At 43.4% G+C, this 17,647-nt stretch overlaps 1 protein-coding gene across 2 annotated transcripts in view; it reads right to left on the bottom strand.

The window, feature by feature from the left end:
• The window catches only part of NDUFAF2 (NADH:ubiquinone oxidoreductase complex assembly factor 2), a 162,509-nt gene that overhangs the window by 56,032 nt on the left and 88,830 nt on the right, over positions 1-17,647 (bottom strand). Inside the window, exons 1-2 of one of the 2 annotated variants that reach the window (XM_040339707.1) lie at positions 16,845-16,925; positions 16,624-16,735 (exon numbers count right to left, since the gene is read on the bottom strand). The exons of the other annotated variant lie outside the window; for it this stretch is intronic. Of the exons in view, the coding sequence (XP_040195641.1) occupies positions 16,624-16,735; positions 16,845-16,910 (178 nt within the window). The 5' untranslated portion in view covers positions 16,911-16,925. Of the gene's footprint in view, positions 1-16,623; positions 16,736-16,844; positions 16,926-17,647 lie in introns of those variants that run through there. 2 annotated transcript variants of the gene reach the window in all.

The raw sequence follows: 17,647 nt of genomic DNA, 5'->3' as shown, positions 1-17,647 counted from the left end.
ATCAGCTATCAAGAGTTCTGTACAATCAGATTATCGTACGATTGCTTCAAAATGGGTATTTTTTGGACGATTTTCTGATCGTGTGTATGGGCCTTTAGAGAAAACTGCAGATACAGAACAATGTCGGGAATAGGCACACAAGTCTTACATCATTAGTTATATAAAAATTAAATGGGATACGTTTTTTTTTTTTTCTGGGGTAAATTTCACAAACATCCTTGTAGTTTACAGTAGCGCATACATCAGTCTCATAAAATAGCCCCCACCATATATCTAGCTTTAATGCCTCATATGGCAAATGGTTATGTATATTCATTCATCAATCTCAATATTTTATGTGGAAGGAAGAGAGGATGCAGTAAGTCTTCCAAATACCTAGAGGAGACTCTAGGTATTTGTTCTTCAGAAAAGAGAAGATCTTAAGAAGATGGCTTTACTGTATAATATTTACAATGAAAATTGCATTGCAAATTAGCAATGTTCAAATGGCTTTGAACAAGAAAGACTAACATGCACCCTTAAGGATTTAATATTCTCGAATGGATTAGAAAGAAATAATTTATCCGTCAGCAAAGGTCACATGAAGGAAAGCAGAAGATCAAAGCCAAGAAGACTCCTCATTGTCAGCTGGTTTGGGAGTCAGGCCCACAGGCACAAAGCCGCTGCCAGTACTGCACAGGGGCAACTTCATTGACTAGTTCAGGATCTATGCTTAAGCCATATCGCCGCGTATTGTAACAAGGCCGAGACTGCTGTTTGCATAGCTAGTTATTTTTCCCTACAAACAGTAAATGTAAATTTGGACATTTAAGTGATTTTCTATCTGTTTCTAGGTGATATTGTGGGATTCTTCCTTACAAAAAGCATTACAAAGCGATCAGTTACTCACACTAGCCTATCTACCTAGATAGTCTTTCTCCAGCAAAAGAGGGCAACTGACTTTCTACTACTGCAGGAAGACCACTGGGAGTATAAACTCATTTCTGTACTTAGTCTCTACTGAAAACCATCTAACCTACTAGAAATGTGTACACGGTGAACCTCATTCCTAGTCCGCTTAATAAATGTAATCTATTTAATCAAACTGCTGCAGATGTCCTCATTCTAAAGCCTCATACACACGATCAGATTATCTGACGGGAATAGTGTGATGACAGGCCGTCGTCGGAAAATACGACCGTTTGTATGCTCCATTGGACAATTGTCAGATTTTCCATGGACAAATGTTGGATAACATGCTTTAAAATTGTCTGCCAACAATTGTGTGTTGTCAGATTATCCCATCGTGTGTTCACAAGTACGTCGGACAAAACTCCAATGTACAAACATGCATGCTTAAAAGCAATGGTCACCATAACACAACATTAGCAGAAGTTGCCCAAAGAGTGAAACTAAAGAGCTGAAGAAAAAACACTGTAGTATCGTGTCTGTTGGCCGACAATTCTTTGGCGTTTGTATGCAAGACAAGTTCCTGGCCAACACCCTTTGGAAAAAAAAGTTCTACGCTTTGGGCCAGATTCTCGTAGAAGAGCGTATCTTTGTTCCGGCGTAGCTTATCCTATTTACGCTACGCCTCTGCAACTTAGACAGGCAAGTGCAGTATTCTCAAAGCACTTGCTCCGTAAATTGCGGCGGCGTAACGTAAATAGGCCGGTGTAAGCCCACCTAATTCAAATGTGGAACAGGGGGGCGTGTTTTATGTAAATGTTATGTGACCTGACGTGATTGACGTTTTTAACGAACGGCGCATGCGCCGTCCGTGGACCTATCCCAGTGTGCATTGCTCCAAAGTACGCCGCAAGGACGTATTGGTTTCGACGTGAACATAAATTACGTCCAGCCCCATTCACGGACGACTTACGCAAACAACGTAAAATATTCAAAATTTGACGTGGGAACGACGTCCATACTTAACATTGGTACGCCGCATGTACGCCTCATATAGCAGGGGTAACTTTACGCCGGGAAAAGCCTAACGTAAACAGCGTTTCTGTACTGCGTCGGCCGGGCGTACGTTCGCGTATCTAGCTGATTTACATATTTCTAGGCGTAAATCAGCGTACACGCCTCTAGCGGCCAGCGTAAATATGCAGTTAAGATCCGACGGCGTAAGAGACTTACGCCGGTCGGATCTAATAAAAATCTATGCGTAACTGATTCTATGAATCAGGCGCATAGATACGACTGCGTATCTGGAGATACGCCGTCGTATCTCCTTTGAGAATCTGGGCCTTTGTCCGCAGAAAATCTGATCGTGTGTATGAGGCTTAAGTGCTCATGCACACTGCGTCTCAAAGAAGCAGCTCATACAGGCTTTGAGCTTTTATTTGTTCTGCCTGAAAGCTGAAGATGAAATCTTATGAAGGTGGGGTGTATGTCGAACAACTACCAGGCGTCTGATTTGGAGTCTTATACACATTTTTATAGTTTACCCTCCCCTATTTCATTTTTTTTCGTTATTACTTCACTTGGTGATGTTTTCTTGGGTAGGCAGCAGCCACATTTATATTACCTAAGCGCGGAATTATACAAATTCATCATATGACCAAATGCCTAGGATGTTAAAAATGTGACTAGTCGGGGGAAGCCTACAATAACAATTTCAAGTATCCAATTATATTATATTAAAGTCTTCATTCCAACCAGAGACACGATTTCTGACAACTGGTATAATGAAGTTAATGCTTATCACTGCTGTATATTACACACTGCTCATTTACAGAAATGAAAGAACTGGAATCCTTTGTTCTGCATGATCGCTTCAAATAAAATTAAGTTTTGATAAGGAATGTTTGTGTAACATCTCCTGTGAATAATTAACATACTTTTTCATTTAATAAAGTATGGGAATATACTTGAAAAGGATTTAAAAAAGAAGCAGTCTGTTTTAGGAGATGCGAGTGGTGTGGTTGCAGCCATCAAGCAGTTTATCCTCAGCAACATTCATGCATAATACAGATATATATTTATTTAGGTATTTATGTAGTGCGGACAATTTATGCAGAGCTTTACATATACATTGTGTGCATTCACATCATTCCCTGCCCTCAAAAAGCTTACAATCTAAGGTCTCTAATCTTACATTATTATTATTATACAGGATTTATATAGCGCGAACAGTTTGCGCAGCGCTTTACATCAGGGAAGACAGTACAGTCACAATACAAATCAATACAGGAGGGATCAGAGGGCCTTGCTCATAAGAGCTTACAATCTAGAAGGGAGAGTCAATTGGAACAAAAGGGTAGTAGCTGTGGGGGATAATCAGATGGACTCAAATGAAAATACAGTTGTTAGGTGTGGGTAGGGTAGGCTTCTCTGAAGAGGAGGGTTTTCAGGGATCCTCCAAAAGCTAATAGAGAAGGTGATAGACGGACAGATTGGGGTAAGGAGTTCCAAAGGCTTGGAGAGGCTCTGGAAAAGTCCTGGAGACGAGCATGGGAGCAGGTGATGAAAGAACTAGAGAGTAGGAGGTCTTGAGAAGAACGAAGAGAACAATTAGGTTGGTATTTAGAAACTAGGTCGTTGATGTAGATGGGGGCAGAGTTGTGGATGGCTTTGTAGGTAATTGTTAGTAGTTTGAATTTAATTCGTTGGGTGAGCGGAAGCCAGTGGAGGAATTGACAGAGGGGAGTAGCAGAGACAGAATGGTTGGTAAGGTGGATGAGTCTGGCAGCAGCATTCATGATGCACTGAAGGGGGGTTAGAGTATGCAGAGGTAAGCCAATGAGGAGGGAGTTGCAGTAATCAAGGCGAGAGATGACCAGGGAGTGAGTTAAGAGTTTTGTGCTGTCATTGGTTAGAAAGGGACGTATTTTGGAGATATTGCGAAGGTTGAGGCGACAAGACACGTGCATACATACAAGCTATACACATACTAGGGACAATTTACACAGTAGCCAATGCCATGCATTCTCAATTCAGTTAGTGCCCTGATTGAGATTTAAACCAAGCACCCTAGTTCTGAACGTGCCAATGGCTAAACCACCCTGCTACTAGTATAAGTAAGTAAGCAATACACAGTTCCAAGAACCCAAAGACTGACTAAGATCAACTAATCAAAGCTTGCATTGTTACTGATGACACTTCTATGTGCAATCATCATAGTTCAGAGGATATAACCATTTTGCTGGCCATACATTACACAATTTTCTTGTTCAATTTCCTTTAGATTTACCTTAATTTATGTAGTAGAAGGGCCTGCCTGATTAAATTTCTATGCAAAGTGTTTAGGTTTGACCTCATATTATATAGAGGTAGACCGATATGGGTTTTTCTCTGGTCGATGCCGATAATTAGAAATTGGGGCGGCTGATGGCCGATATAGGATGCCGATTTTTGTGGCCGATATTTAAAAAAAAAAAAAAAAAAAACCTCACCCACTCCACTGCTTCCTGCTTACTCCTGTAGCTCTAGCACACACTTGAAGTCCTCAGTACAGATGGCACTGGTTTGGAACTGGCAGGTGGCACTGGTTTGGAACTGACAGATGGCACTGGCAGGTGGCACTGATTTGGAACTGACAGATGACACTATTGGCACTAGCAGATGGCACTGATTGGCACTAGCAGGTGGCTCTGGTTTGGAACTGACAGATGACACTATTGGCACTAGCAGATGGCACTGATTGGCACTAGCAGGTGGCTCTGGTTTGGAACTGACAGATGGCACTGGCAATTAGAACTGGTTGTCACTGGCAGGTGGCATTGATTGGTGGTGGCACCGGTAGGCAGTGGCTGGTGGCACTGGCTGGCACTGGCAGGTGACACTGGTTGGTGGCACTGATTAGCGGTGGCACTGGCAGGTTTCACACCAAGCTGAGTGTAACTAACTGTGTGAAACCAGAGAGGAGCTGTCGGATCGATGTCGGGGGTGGGCGGGACCCAGCAGCTAAATTACACCAGCCAATGATTGGGCCTCTTTAGGAAGGGGGCAGGGCCACATACACGTAGCGGCCCACCCATATACCATCCCATTGGCTGGTGTAATATAGCTGCTGGGACGGGTCACGTCCACCCCTGACATCGAGCTGACAGCTCCTCTCTCTCTCCTCTCTGTTACTTGTAAGTTTCACACTCAGCGCGGCGATTGATGCTGCAAGAGCCGCTGAGTGTGGAAAAGGAAGGAGGAACGGAGGTCAGTGTTAAAAAAAATCAACCTAGATTTGATAAAAAATCAGCCGATGCCGATCAAAAATGGCCAAATATCGGCCGATATATCGGTCTACCTCTAATATTATATGGTTTTGGCAATTTGAAAGGAAAATTGTACAAGGAAATTGTATAATGTATGGCCAGCCTTATGCGACACTAGACTACAAAGACATTTTGGGGCCACCAGGAGCCTTTGCTATAATGTGCAAGGATGCACAGCAGACAGCATTTGCACATTATGGTATCTTACTCTGCTCCTCCTCAAGCGCCCAGTTGTCTGAACTCCCCCTTATAGCTCCATCATTAACGTTTCCATCTTTTTCTGGATTTAGAGCCTTTGGCCACCTTGACTGGCCAGAACGAGATGAAGAAACTCTTGTGCATGTGCTGGCCATACATTATACATTTTTCTTTAGCTTTACTAAAACCATATAATAGGAGGTCAAACCTAAACACTTTAAATTTGTAGGTGATCAGGCAGTGACTTGCATTACAGTTTAAAGGTAAATCTAAAGGAGTTGAAGAAAATCATCTATTGTATGTCTAGATTTACTTTATCCTGGCAGTAAATTGTGCTAAAAATGTAACCAGCTTGTGCAAGCAGAACAAGTACCTGAAGCTTTTTTTTGGCCATACTTATCTTCTGGTTCTCAGTAGCGCACTTACTTGTACTTTTCTGTGACCCTGTATTAGCCAACAACAGGCCAACGGTTAAGGCTCTCTGCTCAGAGCAGACCAATCACTTAGAGATCAGCAGTCACATGATTTCTTGGGCTTAGAGCTGGCAGAGGACAGCTGCAGCATCAAATCGATGCTGCAGCATGGAGGAGAGTATGTATATATATTTTTATATTCCTACACTTCTTCTCCTTTAACCTAGTATCAGCCTCCTGCAGTCACTGTACAGCATAACTGGGGTGTGAGAGCAAGAAGCAGCACAAATAGCCAATCATTTCACATGCTTTCAAGGAAAATGCAGACAGAAAGAGAAATAAGCTCATCGTGGCTGCTGCTCTTTTCTTGTTATAGGCTGGGGCAGGACTGCGACACCCAGGGTTTAGAAGAAGGGGGTTAAAGGGGCTGTAAAGGTAAAAAAAAAATCCTAATTAGCTTCCTTTACCTTAGTGCAGTCCTCCTTACCTCATCCTTCGATTTTGCTTTTAAATGTCCTTATTTCTTCTGAGAAATCCTCACTTCCTGTTCTTTTGTCTTTAACTCCACACAGTAATGCAAGGCTTTCTCCCTGGTGTGGAGTGTCGTGCTCGCCCCCTCCCTTGGACTACAGGAGAGTCAGGATGCTCTCTACGTTGCAGATAGAGAAAGGAGCTGTTTGTTAGGACAGAACATGAAAATTTCAGCAAGGGGCCCTTTATTTTCCCTTTTAATGAGCCATTTATTTTTTACCTAGTTATTTTTGAATAGAGTTCTATTTTAGTGATCCGTATAACTTTCCCGTCAATCATAATTGTAACCTTTATAAGCCTCCTTCTCAGAATAGCCATTGTATGGTGTCCCTGTGATCCTGCTCTTTTGCCTACTTCCTGCTTTTAAAGCTAGGCCTGCAACCTTATTTTACCTTGTGTTTTTATACTTTTATGTTTTAATACTTTACTGCTTGACAGTAGTTGACCTTGGACATTTCACTGCATTTTGGACTCCTAATGCCAACTTAGGCTTCGCCCCTCTCACTGCTACTATTGGACCAATTCCTTACAAAACAAGCAACCATCCACTCACACAGTGCTGCACATAACACACACACACTACAGTCTGTTGTTATCTTGCCCCATTACCCCTCTGCCCACTGACTGCAATCGTGCTTTCTGAAGCAAGGCTGGCAAATGGCATCAACAAGAAAAATGATGCTGGCATAACTGCTCTGTGGAATGTCTCCAAGCATCATGCTGGGGGATGTCATAGTGTAACCAAATTAATTGTATAGAAAAAATATGTGCAATTTGCATGGTCTTGGATATCTTAGATAATTGCAATACCATCTAGAAGGTTCATTGTTATAAATCTGAAGGACAAGAAAGCAGCAGAGGCCATATCCAGGCCAGGAGTACAATTGTAGTCAATGTGAAGAGCACCCCTGATGCAAGATAATTGTACATTTCTTAAAGCGATACCAAACACACATGGTTTAATTTACATGGTCCCTTCTATTTCTGTGGATGATGGCACTGCAATTATAAATAAATAAATAAATGAATAAAAAGAAGTAAATGTTTCCTAATCGATATACAGCCGTCACCTGACCAAGCTTTTTCCCAGCCTGTCTGCAAGGAAACAAGCAGGAGGAGCTTCTAAACCTCTGCTGCTGGTCACAAAAACAAATAAAAAACAAAAAAAAAGCATTTGGAATACAAAGTAAAAATAAATAATATATTTTCAATAAACGATTTAAAATTGTCATACAAATATATATTTGAAATAAAATCTTTATAGCAAAAAAAATTGTTCCTCTATTGACATCCGGGGTAGAGAATGTGGTAATAGTGAACATAAATGAGTCCTTTTTGCGGACAACATTTTGATGATGTTCTCATCCCCTATCACCACTTTCCCCAATTAATACACTATACTTAAACCATCATCTTGAGTCTTAACATAAATCACAGGCCATGAATATCTCTCTAGAGTCTAGATGAAGCCACACTCTCAACCCTGAAACATTCCTAGAGTTACATATGGCACTCAGAGCCCCTCCCATATTAAGGAATTACCGCACTCCATCCTTGCATACTTTATACTCCCAAAACTATCCTGCACTTTTCAAAGACCAACGGCCGACTTGGCCAGGTGGTTGCTTCATCCACCGGCATGGTTTGGCAGACTACATTCTGTGAAGATGAATATTCTTCCAAAAAACCTACGTTAGACTTACCGGTAACGGTATTTCTATGAACCTTCCAGGACGGCACCCGAGAGATGATGGCTCCTCCCTGCAGGAAACACAATCACATGACAGTTTAAAAAGCCCCACCCTTCCCCTTGCTCCCCAGTATGTAATAGAGTAATTCTGAACTGGTTCACAAGGGACGTAGTCCTTATAGGTACTTACCTTTTCCCTCCACATAGGGCGGGAAGTAGGCCTGCTGTCCTGGAAGGTTCATAGAAATACCGTTACCGGTAAGCCTAACGTAGGTTTTCTCTTATCACCTTCCAGGATGGCACCCGAGAGGATAATCAAGTATACACAGGCCTACCTTCAGGGTGGGACCACAGCTTGTAGAACCTTTCGACCAAAGGCTAAGTCTTGCTGTGATAACATTTCCACACGATAGTGCTTCAGGAATGTGTGATGGCTGGACCAGGTAGCCGCGCTGCGGATTTGTTCCCAGGAGGCCCCTGCTTTCTCAGCCCAGGAAGTTGCCAAGGATCTAGTAGAGTGAGCCTTGATTTTACTGGGAGCAGTCGCTCCTGTGCATACATAGGCTATGGATATAGCCTCTCTAATCCATCTTGAGACTGAGACCTTTGATGCCTGCAGTCCCTTCCTGGGCCCAGCATGTAGAACTAATAGGTGATTGGATCTCCTAAAACTCTTAGTTCTCTCTAGGTAGGTGAGAAGACACCTTCTTACGTCTAAAAAATGAAATTTCTTTTCTTTCTCGTTCTTTGGTTCAGAACAAAAGGACGGCAATATTATGTCTTGCGTCCTATTAAATAAGGATGCCACTTTAGGTAAATACAGGGGGTCTGCTCTAAGAGTGATCCTATCTGCCTGTACTCTCAGGAAGGGTTCTTTCATGGATAGCGCCTGCAAATCCCCTACCCTCCTGGCCGAAGTAATGGCTAACAAAAAAGTCAATTTTAAAGTTAGAAACTTAAGGGAAACCTCTTCCAGAGGTTCGAATGGGTGTATAGATAACGCCTCTAACACCCTAGTTAAGTCCCAAGGTGGACAACTATGTTTTTGGACTGGAGAAACTCTTTCTCTAGCCAACAAAAAACGTCTAATAAGGTCCTCTTTGGCCAATCTTTTGTCAAGATAGACTGAGAGGGCCGCTATCTGGACCCGAAGGGTACTAACTTTTAATCCCATGTCTACCCCATCCTGGAGGAAGTCCAGGATAACCGGGATAGAGGTTGAGGATACCTGTCTTTTCTTACCCCAGGAACAGAAGGTCTTCCACACTTTAAGATAAATCTTTTGAGTTACTGATTTCCTGCTCATGAGGAGAGTACTAATGACTTTCTCTGAGCAGCCTTTGCGTTCTAAGATCTGGCGCTCACTAACCAGGCCGCTAGCTGAAAAAATTCCGGCTTGGGGTGAAGTACTGGGCCCTGCAAGTTCCTCTTGGCCACCATGGTGCTATTAGAAGAATCTGGCCTGGAGACCTGCTGAGTTTTTGAAGGACTCGCGGAATAAGCACCACCGGCGGGAAAGCATAGGCCAGCCCGAAGTCCCAGGTTTGGGATAGTGCGTCCAGACCCTCCGACTGTGGTTCCCTGGAAATCGAGAAATACCTTCCCACCTTCCTGTTTTGTCGGTTGGCAAATAGGTCTATCTCTGGATTTCCGAAGATCGGGACCAGAGTTTGAAAGACCTCTGGGTTCAGTTCCCATTCTTCCTGCCTCAACTGGTAACGGCTGAGGAAATCTGCTTCTGTATTGTTCGTCCCCTTTATGTGTATGGCTGAAATAGAGACTACTCTTCCTTCTGCCCATTCCAAGATCTCCTTGGATAGTTCTAGTAGGGGACTGGATCTGGTCCCTCCCTGGTGACCTAGGTACGCTACCACTGTGGAGTTGTCGGAGCTTACTTGGACTTCTCTGCCCCTGATGTCTTCCTGGAAGGCTATTAGGGCTTCCCCCACTGCTCTGAGTTCCCTGCAGTTGGTTGACCTGCGAGCTAGTGAGCTGTCCCATTGCCCCTGAGCTTTTTTCTTTTCCAGGTGGGCGCCCCACCCCCAGGAACTGGCATCGGTGGTAACCTTCACTGGATTCCACTGTGCTCATGGCCGCCCTTCCTTCAGGTTTTGGTGAAACGTCCACCACTCCAGGGAGGTCAGGACCTGGGGGGTGAGCAGAATGTCCTGGTCTAGGGACTCCCTCTTTCTGTCCCATGAGGACAGGAAGAAGAAATGCAGTGTCCTGGCATGAAGCTGGGCCCAGACCACTGCTGGAATGCTGGCTGACATAAGGCCTAAGACTCTCAGAACATTTCTTCTGGAGAGTCTGGGGTTCTTTTTTAGGTCCCCTGCCGCTGAGGCTAGCTTTAACACCTTGTCTTCTGGTAAGAAGAGCTTCTGCTGCCGAGTGTCCACTATATATCCCAGGAAGGTCTTGACCTGCTCTGGTTTGAGGGAGGATTTTTCTTTGTTGACTATCCACCCTAGACTCTCCAGGACCGCTATTACCCTGTTGGCGTCCAACGAGACCTGAATGGCAGACTTTCCTGATATCAGTAAGTCGTCCAGATAGGGTATAAGGGATATGCCCTGTAGGTGTAGGAATGCTGTTGCTTCCGCTAGGATCTTCGTAAATATCCTTGGGCTGGAAGTTAGCCCAAATGGTAGTGCCCTGAACTGCCAGTGGAGGATTTCTCCTTCCACTACGACCGCAAACCTCAGGTATGCCTGGTGATCCACATGAATTGGCACGTGAAGGTAGGCATCTTTGAGGTCTAGGGTCACCATGAAGGCTTCCTTCATGAGGTTCTTTCTTACCGAGTAGATACTTTCCATAGTGAAATTTTTTGTATTCCAGAAACTTGTTCAGGTTTCTCAGATTCACTATTAAACTGTATTTTCCAGAAGGTTTGCGAACTACGAATACATGGGAATAAAATCCCCGGTATTGCTGATCCTTTGGTACCGGCACTATCACTAGTTGTTCTGCTAACTCCCTTATGCCTTGTAAGAGGGCAGACCTCTTTAGGGCATCCCTGGGAAGATGTGTAAGTGTGACCGTAGAGGGGGGTGTCGTCAGGAATTCTAGACGATAGCCCTCTTGAATTATTAGGCGAATGTAAGGACTGTTCGAAATTCTCTCCCATTGGGGAAGGAATTGGGACAGTCGACCCCCCACTTTGATCTCGGCGTCACTTGGCTTGTTTGTCGCCGGCTTTTGGAGGAGGGAAAAGCAGGTTGTTCCTCTTATTCCCCTTACCAAAGTTCCAGCGCCTGTAAGGTTCCTTTTTGGCTTTTTGTTTACCCTGCCCCTGGGGGCCTCGAAAAGTTTTTTTGAAAACTTCTTTTTTGGGTTTAACCGGAAATTTTTTGCCTTTTTCTGATGACCTGGCCAGGACATCATCTAGGTCTTTGCCAAACAACAGGGAACCCTGAAAGGGGATGCCGCATAATTTACCTTTGGATGTTGCATCTCCCTCCCAGGCTTTAATCCAAACTGCCCTCCTGGCTGAGTTAATGAGGGCTGCTGTTTTAGCTGACGCTCGTGCAGATTCTATTGCTGCATCCGCTAGGTAAGCAATCGCTTTCCTTATCACTGAAAGTGATTCAACCACTTCTGCGTCAGCGTTCTGAGCCAGGTGCTCGGTGAGCGTTTCCACCCATATGTCGGTGTTCCTAGCTACGCAAGCTGCTGCTAGAGCTGGACTCAGTGCTGCTGAGTTGGCCTCCCAAGCTTTTCTAAGGAGAGATTCTGCTCTACGGTCCATCAAATCCTTGATGTTACCAGCATCCTCAAAGGAGAGATCAGACAGTTTAGTGACTTGCGACAGAGCCGCATCAAGTCTGGGGAGTTTAAAAAAGACCTCCTCGTCCTCCTGGGAGAAGGGAAACCTTCTTTTCCAGGTTTTTTGTTTGATTATCCTCCTTTCGGGATCTCTCCACTCCTGTAGGACTAGTTCCTTAAGGGACTGGTGTAGGGGAAACACCTTAGACTGGGTGTCGCCCAAACCCCTATAGACCTTATCCTGTGCTGATGCTGGTTTAGGGGTCTCTGGGATCTCCTCTGTGGCGTAAATTGCCTGGAGACCCTCCAGATCTTCCACGGCAAAGAGGTGTCTCTTAAGACGCACGTCTTCCTGAGACTGACTAATGGAGTCCCTGTCTACCTCTCCTGAGCTGTGCCGAGACCTGGGTAAGCTTGCTACCTCACTTTCTTCACCCTCTATCTCACCCAGAGGGGGAATTTGCGGTGATGTGAAGAAGGCACTTGGGCCCCTAGAAAAGGGGTTTTCTTGAGAGGAAGTGCCTTCCCTGGGGGTAAGATCCTCTGTCCCGGTCTGAGCTGTCTGACCAGCTGCCTCCTGGAAAGCTTTTACTGTTGCTAACATTTCTGTTTGCATGGATGCAAGAAAGTTCTTCATCATTGCAGCAGCCTCTTTCCCTGCTAAGGTATTAATACACTTGTAGCAGAAAGGTTTAGAGTAAGATTTGGGGAGCTTCTCTCTACAATTCCCACATTTCTTAGAGGAACTATGCCCTGTAGTGGCAGGAGACTGGGCTGAGGCCTCCTGGGCTCCGCTGGGGGATTCTGAAAGACATGAGGTATACACACATTACTCTGTCTTTTTTCCCCCAAGACTGCTGGCTGTACTGGGGAGGAGAGAAAGCAGACGAGAAGAAGGGCCAGATCCTGCACTGGTCGTTCCCTAAAAGTTTGGGAAATCTTCACTGCTTCCCTCCTCCCTTTCCAGGGGGATTCGTACTTACCGACCCCCGTCCTGGATCTGCCAGCGGTCGCATCTGTCTTTCCGTCCTCTTCCATGAGGAGGGTGACTCGGTCCTGGCTGTCGGTACTCCTGCACGAGTTGTCCACAAGCCGACCTGCCCACCGCCCAGCGCTGTCCCACGTTGCCGACAGGAACTTCCGGGTTACGCCGCCGGGAACCGCCCACTTCCTGTGATGCGGTTCCTGTTACCAGAATGAGGCCTGGAACACAGCATTTGAATTTAGAAGACCCGGGAACAGCACTTTCGGATGGCGGTGGTTTCAACAGCACCTCACCTCCCCGCAGCTCAGAGCACTGGTGTGTATAGGGGGCGACCTGTGAGTTTGGACCGAAGTCTACAGGTTAGTTCAGCCCTCCCCGGCCTCCCTAAAACCTGTCTCACAGGGGTACCTTTCGACCCTCCCCGGTCTCTAGGTTTTCTTAAAAAAAAATAAACGTGTCGCTGTGTTCGGAGAAACACAATCAATACTGGGGAGCAAGGGGAAGGGTGGGGCTTTTTAAACTGTCATGTGATTGTGTTTCCTGCAGGGAGGAGCCATCATCTCTCGGGTGCCGTCCTGGAAGGTGATAAGAGAAAGTATTATATTTCTTCCCCACGCTACCAACAAGCGCACACTACTTACACCCAAAAAGAAAAAAATGCAGGTGGAGGCCTATGCACGTTGAGGACGGTCGATTTCTTTTATGCCCAACACTCTTCATCTCATTAAATATTTGGGATAGGTTAACTAAAACGTATGAATTGAAATCCCTACATACCACATTAGCCCCTATACTTGGAAATATGAACTTCACACCAGGCCCCAACCCCAACGTTTAAATGGTGGACAAACAAAGGTCTAATACGTATAGCAGATCTCTGTGATAAGGTAATATTGACATGCAAATTCTTAGAAGAGAAATATCAAATGCCGGTTTCAGAGTACTTCCGCTATACGCAGATAAGGCATTTTTTAAATGCTATATCGCGGAACTCTGATATAGGGACCATGTGTTCGATGAAATATTTGTGTCAGAAGTATGATAAAATCAAGGGGCATATTTCAGAAATTTACACCATCTTGACTAGCTCCCCTATTAAACAGGGCTACATAAAAAAATGGGAAGCGGACCTCTAGGAAAGTATTGAGCTGGACAAGTGCCACAACATAGCCCAGGGGGCCTCGCATTAACTCATAAATACTTATATGATAGAAGTGAATTATAAAGTACTTCTAAGGTGGTACATGGTCCCCACTAGGCTTGCATCCTATGTACAAAAAAACAAGAAGTACCTTATAGGAAAACCTCAAAGATGGGGTATCCTATGGGTAACAAGGGGCTACTATAGGTAAGGAGGGACTATACTCATGGTTTAGGAAATTTACAAAATTATTTAATGTTGAAAAAGGTCGCTACAAAACATAATTTACATAGCAGTAAAATTGCATGTGCAAGTATATATGCAGGCGATTGAACTGGATGAGTGAACAATAATGCACCTGTAGATATACTATGTGCAAATATTAGACATACATAAAAGACAATGACGAATATACAACAAATATAGACTAACAGTCCGGACGTGAAAATAATCACATCTGCTGTAATTTCCAATCGGAAAAAAAAAACGAATTAATAATGTGAATTCAGAAAAAATATTAATAAATGCTACGGAACAAAACAGCAGATGTGACCCCGCGGGGAGGGAAGCAGAGGGCTGGTATCACGGGGGAACAAAGAAAAAAATATGCCGTAGTGTGTTAAAATGAAAAATGGACAAAGTTGAGGAGCCCGCCCAATGGGGTGAATTATGCTCTATGCTAGTGTCCTTTGTCCTATTGGTGGCATATAAATGTTCCCCGATAATGAATTAAATGTGGAACTACTATAGAAAAAGAATATTCCCAAAAATCAAAATCAATGAAAAAACAAGTTGGACAAAAGTTGTCTATGAGTCTATGTAGTTTCACTGAGCGACCATGGCCATGGATAATTGAAATTGAACCGTTCCAATGGAGATAGTTTTCTCCTCAAATGGATAGGATTATGAAGCCAAATGGAGGATTGGACATCAAGGATGTAGTTTTAGAACAATCTTACCATGTCCGTGGTTTGGGTCTTGGCAGCGCCAGCATCCAGCGGGTGTAAAGTGAAAATCACCTGATATTTGAGAGGTGGTGTCAACCTTATCCTTTTAGGAAAGCATGACCGGACGTGTGCAAGATTCGAATGTGTGCGATTACATGCACTCTATGCGGGTGCCACTCGTGTGTCCTTCCGATTCCTCTAGGACTGGCGTGCTGACATGCTGGCGTATGATGCGTATCGTCGTACCAAGCCGCCGTGCTTCCGACCCCAGCTGACAGGGGGTGTGTCGAGCGTCCGGATGCTGTGACGTCAACGCGTTTCGCAACAGAGTCACGTAGCTTCGTCTGGACGTTATTTTTTCTGAATTCACATTATTAATTCGTTTTTTTTTTTGTTTTTTTTCGATTGGAAGTTACAGCAGATGTGATTATTTTCACGTCCGGACTGTTAGTCTATATTTGTTGTATGTTCGTCATTGTCTTTTATGTATGTCTAATATTTGCACATAGTATATCTACAGGTGCATTATTGTTCACTCATCCAGTTCAATTGCCTGCATATATACTTGCACATGCAATTTTACTGCTATGTAAATTATGTTTTGTAGCAACCTTTTTCAACATTAAATAGTTTTGTAAATTTCCTAAACCATGAGTATAGTCCCTCCTTACCTATAGTAGCCCCTTGTTACCCATAGGATACCCCATCTTTGAGGTTTTCCTATAAGGTACTTCTTGTTTTTTGTGCTTTTATTTTTGGCTATGGTAAAGACCCCCTACTTGGGGGAGTGTCTACTCAGGATAGCCGCTACTATACATTAGCAGCTTTTTCTGCATGTGACGCACTGTTTTCTTTTTTTTTTTTGGCATTCTATGTACCGGACGTATCTTCTGTGTACCAGTGTACCATACATGGAAATGTAAAATGAATCCGCGCAACAGAACCAAGGTAATAAATATATGTGCAGCCAAAAATGTATTGATAAAACCAGAACCTAGTAAATCTGGTTCATGTAGAAATTAAGTGATAGTTGAAGGAATTATTTAAAGGAGGCTGCCTCTACGTGTTTATCCCACCTAGGTGGGGTAATAAATGGAATTGAAAAATTAGTAGAAGTTGGCACCGGCCTGGCAAATACTATTCCAGTGAGTGTAAAAATAAATAAATTATATATGTATATATATATATATATATATATATATATATATATATATATATATATATACACACATACATACATACACATATATATATATATATATATATATATATATATATATATATATATAAAAGTGTGCTTCCAGTGGCGTGCTAAGAGATTATAAAACAATAAATTAAATCATAATATAGGATAAAATATTTCAATAGTGCACGTGAAGGTCCTAATTATAATAAAATTGCAGTGAACAGTCCATGTGCAACTATATTATCAAAAAAGTGCTGGATGTCGCATAAAAAGTGCTTTGTGTCTTCATTCAGAGAGTGCTGGATGTTGCATAAAAAATGCTTTGTGCCAGTTTCAACACTGTGTTCCACACAGTGCCCTGATATGGCCTGCACTCACCAGATCCTACACCGCCTCTTGGGGTGAAAAGCTTTCACAGTATATGCCCTGTGCTGCACTCTGGCAATTTCTCGTCCCCCTGTATTCCTCTTCAATTTCCAACGTTAGTTCATATGCAAAGAGAGAAGAATCCCAATAGTGTGATACCATCAAAAAGCATTTGCCTTTATTGTTAAAAACTGGGTACTCACAATTTGGCAGATTAAAAGAAGCGGTAGAAAGATGGTATTTTTCGGAAGTGTGTCGTGACAGCGTCTGTTCGCTCGACTGGTTTCGTCTGGAGACGTCGTGTGATGATTTAATCTGATTTAATCTGCCAAATATTTTATCCTGTATTATCATTTAATTTATTGTTTTATAATCTCTTAGCATGCCACTGGAAGTATATTTATTTATTTATTTTTAGACTTACTGGAATAGTATTTGCCAGGCAGGCGCCAACTTCTACTAATTTTCTCCATTCCAGTGTACCATACATGGTGGCAATACCCTAAGGTAAGGCTGCATTGGATTAGGGTCTATAACTTTATTTACACTCTCACCCAAGTAAACCTTGTCAAATCTCAGAGACAGGCACTGCTAGGCTGTAAAACAAAGACAGCGTCAAAATCTCAGAGACGCCTCATAACATTTATCTTTATATCAGCCAAAATTATAATTGCGAAATCATGAAAATCGGCCATAGTGCCTTTCGAACAGCTTAAACATAAACTTTCCTGGATCTTGCTTAACAAGCGTATCTTAAATGATAGAATGAAGATGTTCAAGAGGATCTGGGACCCATGGGTCAGGTATCTGTCTGGAGATTCTAGATCTTTGCCTGATTAGAGTGACTTCTGAGCTGTGGGACTCAGAGTCATTCCTTACTCTCGTCTTCCAACTTCTCTTCTTTTTCTCCAAACCCCTCCCTCTTTTCTTGTTAGTCATTGTTGCAGTATAACAAGAGAGTTTCTGGGCCTAGTCCCTAACAATCCTGAATGGGGATTGTCCCTATGTGGGATTGAGTCTGGTGTGGTGAGGGAGGGGGTGCACCTTCTAAGGAGATGCGGATCCCCACCTTTCGCAAATGCAGCGAATTATACATGCACCTACAACCCACGAAAAGTTTTAAGTTGACATCTACTTTGACTTAAAGTTAAAGTTAAAGATGGGGATATTACTGCTGACAGCATACGGTGATTGAGATGCAGTGTGGTAATGTCGCAATAAAAATAA

This window comes from Rana temporaria, chromosome 1 (genome assembly GCF_905171775.1).
Source record: "Rana temporaria chromosome 1, aRanTem1.1, whole genome shotgun sequence".
In the NCBI taxonomy this organism is placed as follows: domain Eukaryota; kingdom Metazoa; phylum Chordata; class Amphibia; order Anura; family Ranidae; genus Rana; species Rana temporaria.
Note: the sequence above shows the minus strand (reverse complement) of the source record. Positions and strands in the feature narration are given on the sequence as shown.